Source organism: Zea mays, chromosome 6 (assembly GCF_902167145.1).
Source record: "Zea mays cultivar B73 chromosome 6, Zm-B73-REFERENCE-NAM-5.0, whole genome shotgun sequence".
Taxonomy (NCBI): Eukaryota; Viridiplantae; Streptophyta; class Magnoliopsida; order Poales; family Poaceae; genus Zea; species Zea mays.
In genome coordinates, this window is record NC_050101.1 from 151,477,450 (window position 1) to 151,483,596 (window position 6,147).

Here is a 6,147-nt window from a genome sequence, read left to right on the forward strand (position 1 = left end):
ACATCGGTCTTGTTCTCCATGACCCGAGTCGGCTCGGGGTAGGATGATGATGGCGCTTCCTGTTGACGTGGCGGGCCTGTGCCCTAGGTCGGGCGACGTGGGGGCTCCTCCGAAGCCGGGGTCGAGTCTGTCTTCCGTGGCCGAGGCCGAGCCCGAGCCCCCCGGTCGGGCGAGGCGGAGATCGTTCGGCAGAGGCCCGGGCGGAGTCCGAGCCCTGGGGTCGGGCGAAGCGGAGTTCGTCGTCTTCCGGGTCTTAGCTCGAGTCCGAGCCCTGGGGTCGGGCGGAGCGGAGTTCGCCGTCTTCCGGGTCTTAGCCCGAGTCCGAGCCCTGGGGTCGGGCGGAGCGGAGTTCGCCGTCTTCCGGGTCTTAGCCCGAGTCCGAGCCCTGGGGTCGGGCGGAGCGGAGTTCGCCGTCTTCCGGGGCTGAGCCCGAGTCCGAGCCCTGGGTCGGGCGGAGCGGAGCTTCCTATGGCGCCTTTGGCAAGGCCTGACTGCCTGTCAGACTCACTCTGTTGAGTGGCACTGCAGTCGGAGTGGCGCAGGCGGCGCTGTCCTTCTGTCAGACCGGTCAGTGGCGCGGCGGAGTGACGGCGGTCACTTCGGCTCTGCCGGGGGGCGCGCGTCAGGATAAAGGTGTCAGGCCACCTTTGCGTTAAATGCTCCTGCAACTCGGTCAGTCGGTGCGGCGATTTGGTCAGGGTTGCTTCTCAGCGAAGCCAAGGCCTCGGGCGAGCCGGAGATGCGTCCGCCGTTAAAAAGGGGGGCCTCGGGCGAGACGGAAGTCCCTCGAGGTCGGCTGCCCTTGGCCGAGGCTAGGCTCGGGCGAAGCGTGATCGAGTCACTCGTATGGACTGATCCCTGACTTAATCGCACCCATCAGGCCTCTGCAGCTTTATGCTGATGGGGGTTACCAGCTGAGAATTAGGCGTCTTGAGGGTACCCCTAATTATGGTCCCCGACATATATAAACTTGATGTATTCGAATACAATATTAGATACATTTGTACCTCTGCCTTGGCAAGGAATAATTCCCGAGTGATGCGATTGCAATTACATGGATGCGTGAACAGTAAAGGAATACTGTTCACTATTTATAGGCACAAGACACAGCCTGTGAGGAATTACAATCATGCCCCTCATAAAAGATTACAACAATGACTCAAACACTTGTGGACTAAAAGGTCATTTTACTTTTAAGTCGGTTTGCAATTCCGAAGCTTCATGAACAGAAATCTTCGGTCATCACGTGCAGACAGCTTCAGCCGAAGCTGTTTCTTCCTGCAGGACCTTCGGCGACGAAGCATGGTCCCAACAGGAGATTAGGGTTCCAAACTTCGGGTTGAATTTTTGGGATGTTACAATCGTGGATGCTTATCCTCAATACTAAAACATTGGTTTCTTAGATCGTTGTTGCACGTGTAAACCTGATTTCTTATAGAGAAAACCAATTTCTCCTCTTTCTTATTTCATTAATTTTCTTGGCATGACACCAAATCACTTATATGACAACTAAATTAGTGCTATAGGAACTAGATGATATGGAGAATTGGACTACTCTAAAAGATCAATAGAGTACAAAACGTTGCCTCAGCACTAATCGACAACTCAATCCTTGGTATTGAAGAATACTATGTTATTTTCAACAAGAGGTGTTTGTCTAGTTTATAAAAACTATTTTAAATATCATGGTTTTGTAGTTACTTATTTTTAAGTATTTAGAACTCCACTTTAAAGTATATAAAACTGTTGGGGCCTTCTTCCTCCGAAGGTCCTAAAAAACGTAACTGATCGTATGTTTTTTAGTATGACATGGATTGTTACAGGAGACTTCGGCTTCCGGATGAAAGTTTCTTTTATATAGTAAGGTGAAGATGAAGCCCGAAGGTAATTGGAATGAACGAGGAAGCTGTAATCAAGGAACTTCGGCTTTGATGTAATGATGAAGGCCGAGCATGATGATGACTGAAAAGGGACAAAGACCACTTAGTCCTTGATGTTTTGCATTATAAAAATAGATGAGTGTCAAGGATATATATGTAATTTCACCCGGGCTGTGCCTCGTGCCTATAAAAATATAAATAAATTAATAAGATGCAGTTATCATCTTTATCCTTTCGTATTCCTGTTTCACATATTAATTGATGAAGTTACGTCTTTCTTAACCCTCATCTAATGAGCATTATAGACACGTAGAGATAATGCTTTGAAAGACAAAAGTCCGTAATAGTTTACAATTGTGTTATCTTGTTCTTGACATACAACATTTGAGAACAAGTGACAACAAAAATTAATCTAAAGTTTTTTATTATGACTAACTTTTAGCTCGTACTAAATACTATTTAATACTATGGTTTAAAATACTCTAAATAATAAAATAAGTATGCTTGGGTGATATAAAAAATAAGTATTGCTTGATGTAAAAAAAATACTATAGTTATATATATTGACATTTTAAATCCAAATAAGTATTGCTTGATGTTTAGGTTTTTTATTATGACTAACTTTTAGCTCGTACTAAATACTATTAAATACTATGGTTTAAAATACTCTACATAATAAAATAAGTATGCTTGGGTGATATAAAAAATAAGTATTTCTTGATGTAAAAAAATACTATAGTTATATATAGTGACATTTTAAATCCAAATAAATATTGCTTGATGTAAAAATACTATAGTTATGTCTTGACATTTTAAATTCAAATCCAAATAATATTGTAGTTATGTCGTGATATTTTAGAATAGTAGTATTTAAAATCATAGTTTTGAAATATTTTGCATGCAAACAAGCCTTTAGTTTGAAGCCTTTTGAAGAGACGAGCACACGTCGTGTCTTTTTTTCCCCTTTCCCTCACCCAGTCCTATTAGAGCTTATTCGATTCTACCTCAATCCATATGGAGTGAGAGAAATTAAGGAGATTTCAATTCCTATTAAGTTACAATATCTCTAGATCTGTATCTCCCCTATAATTTATATGAGTTATTATGGATTAAAAATAACCGAACAAGCCCTTAAGAATAGTATCGTGGATATTAGTTGAAAGAATCTCTGTCCCGCAAAACGGCAAAATTATCCAGAGAACGTTGACAGAATCTCTCTGCTATCACGTGGTTCCTAGCTAGTAGATCTGACGGCTAAGATTCAAGACGAATGGCTTAAATTCAAGGCAGATTGCTACCCGTTCTATGGGATAACACGGGATTTATCTAGCAGGACCTTTATACCAACCGTACCCGCTAGCAGAACGTGCCATGCTAAGACTATAATTGTAGTTTTACCATAAAATATAGTCAAGAAAGGTAAAATTTGACAACCAGAATTTTAAAAATTCCCTTAACGCCCTGTTTGGATTATTAAAATTGAATTTCATTCTAATAATAATAATTTAGACATATATCAATATTAAGCTAATCTTATTTTATACAAAATATTTTTTTGTATATTATTATTAGCAAAATGCCGAAGTGTGTACTAATGTATTTAGGCATATATCAATTAAGCTAATCTCATTTTATGCAAAATATTTTTTATACTATTATTATACATTAGGCATATATCAATTAAGCTAAATGAGATATTTTTGTATACTATTATTAATAGGATGCCGATGATATTTATGTGCTACATTTTTAATATAAAGAAGTGAGGTGAAATGTCACCAATTAAGCTAAATAAGATATTTTTTATACTATTATTAGTAAGATGCTTTACTATAAAAAGAAGTTACAGAATAGAAATAAATTCTACTAATACCATCATTTCTTATCCTACACCCCATCCCCATAAATCCATAAATTTAATATAGGCTTATATGAATTATATGAATTTTTATTGAGTGAAGATCCAAACGGCCCGTAAGAAAAGTTTAGAAGAATTGAGAAGGGTTAAAGGCTAGTTTGAAAGCCACTAGCCCTGCCCTCCAATCTCTCTGGTTCTCCTCCAGAACTAAACTAGTCCTAAAAGTTGAGGATGACGACATGATAATTACTACCACAATATGGGAGAAATTAACTAGTGCAGAGCAGGAGATACAACAAGCAGATAATAACAAGGAACCGCCAAACTTTCATTACACTACTTGATTATTGAGGAGTCGTGAAACAGGCTATCAAACTACAAAGCCCTGACGCGAACCTGCCATATTGACGACTTGACGACGTGACTGATTAAGCTAGGATACCCTTCTGGAAGCATACATGATCACACACACGTACCTGTGTACGTACGTATGTATGATCGCCTACATGCATGCTGCTAGCTACATTATTATCATTCAGCTACTCCAAAGTAGAGAGTAGCACTAGCTACGGCCAAGGTACACTACGCAGACAGCTACGAACGCTGCGTACGCACGCACGCGATAGGACTACTTGGTGAACTTGGACTCGTCGATGCTGACGCCCTCCCTGGCGGCGCGCTCGCCGCCGGACTCGTCCGTGGTGCTCAGACCGCCCTTCTTCCCCATCTCGCTGTACCCCTGCTGCCCCAGCTGCTCCCTGCGAGTCTGGCCTCCGCGGCTGCGCCCTGCAAACGTAGAGGCAATCACTCAGTACGTGCAAGCAACATTTCAGAACATATCAGGTAGCCACACTACTCGTGTAATTAAAGCCAACGACAGTGAATTAACATATGCAGATGGTTAGCCGCAGTCGGCTATATATACCTTCGGCGAGGTGCTCCTGGGCCTCGACGCTCTTGCCGCCGGTCCCGCCGGGGACGACGGTCTCGCCCTCGCGGGCCTTGCGGTCCAGCTCCTTCCTGCTTTCCTGACCTGACGCCATATCGTCGCCTGAACTAGCTAGGTCACCGAGGTGCGCGCTTGGCTAGCTTGGATACTCTGCTCTCGAAACGTCGGCGGCGCTACTTGCTATCGGTGAGTGTTGTCTGGGGCTGTCGTTGATGACGACTACTCAGACCCGGTGTGCCGCCCTTTTATAGCAGCTGATGGGCGGTGCGCCGCAAGGGCAGGCGCCGGCGCGTGTGCGCCGACGCGGACGCTACGCTGGGACACCCCGTGAAGTCGTTACCACCGCAGCGCGCGACGCGTGCGCGGCGAGAGCCTCCGGCGGCGACACGCATGCATCTACGAAGCGGAAGCCAGAGCGTGCGTAGTATAGTGCTTATCCTATTCCTGCGTGGCTGCGTGAGGCGCAACTGGCACTGTGGCAGGAGCAGGACTCTAGAGTGAGTAGCTGGTGAGCTTCGGGATTGTTTGGTTCTACGGCTTATTATGGGCCCCTTTGGCAGGGCTCTGGCTTCTCCAAAAACGGCTTTGGCTCTGGCTCACGAGGTGAAGCCACTTCTTTAGATGAGCCAAAGCCATTCTGAAAATTCATTTGGCAAAACGGCTTATAGGTTATTTTTCAGAAAGACCCTTGTATAGTTTGGACTGGTGGGAGGGCTATTGTGCGTGGCTAGGGATTGAGGGCAGGACCAAAAAAATAATTTGGACTGGTGGGAGGGCTATTGTGCAAAAATGACGTGAGCTGAAGCCGGGTGAGCCACTTTTTTTGGCTCATGCCCTCTAGTTCATTTTGAAAAAGCACTTCATTGATGAAGCCATTTGAAAAAGAGGTGTTTGGCATAACTTTTGCATGAGCCAGAGCCGAAGCTGAAAAATAAGCCCTACCAAAGGGGCCCTATATCTAACGTTAGTTCTTCGATTACAACAACCAACCTTAAATAAAGTATAATATAATTAGCCACGAACTAAACAGTTTTTTAGTCTCATCACTAATAAAATTTGGCTCTTCGTCGAATGCTAAATATTTCGCCGAGTGTTTTTTTCGGAACTCAGCAAACAAGCTCTTTATCGAGTGTCACGCAAAAACCCTCGGTAAAACAAAACACTCGGCAAAGAAGCTCTTTGCCGAGTGTTTTATTTTTGACACTTGTCGAGTATTTTTTTACACTCGATAAAGAAGCATTTTGCCGAGTGTCAAAAATAAAACACTCGGCAAAGAGCTTTTTTGCCGAGTGCTTTTTTCAACACTATGTAAGGACAATTTAAAAATCACATTTTAAGCAGTAAATTAATTTAAATGAAAAAGTTTTCAACTATAAATTTGTATAACTCATCATGATGTACAATTTATATTTTGAATATTTCTTTATATAACAAAATAAAAATAAATTTGTTCATAAAAC

The 6,147-nt window shown here is 43.2% G+C and overlaps 1 protein-coding gene across 1 annotated transcript; it reads right to left on the reverse strand.

Moving 5' to 3' along the window:
- Positions 1 to 4,042: 4,042 nt before the first annotated feature.
- On the reverse strand, positions 4,043 to 4,908 carry LOC542384 (embryo specific protein 1). Its single transcript, NM_001111959.2, has 2 exons — positions 4,664 to 4,908; positions 4,043 to 4,524 (listed from the first exon to the last, which is right to left on the reverse strand). The coding sequence occupies exons 1-2, from the start codon at positions 4,779 to 4,781 to the stop codon at positions 4,367 to 4,369; spliced, it is 276 nt and encodes a 91-aa protein (NP_001105429.2). The 5' UTR covers positions 4,782 to 4,908; the 3' UTR covers positions 4,043 to 4,366.
- Positions 4,909 to 6,147: the final 1,239 nt, after the last annotated feature.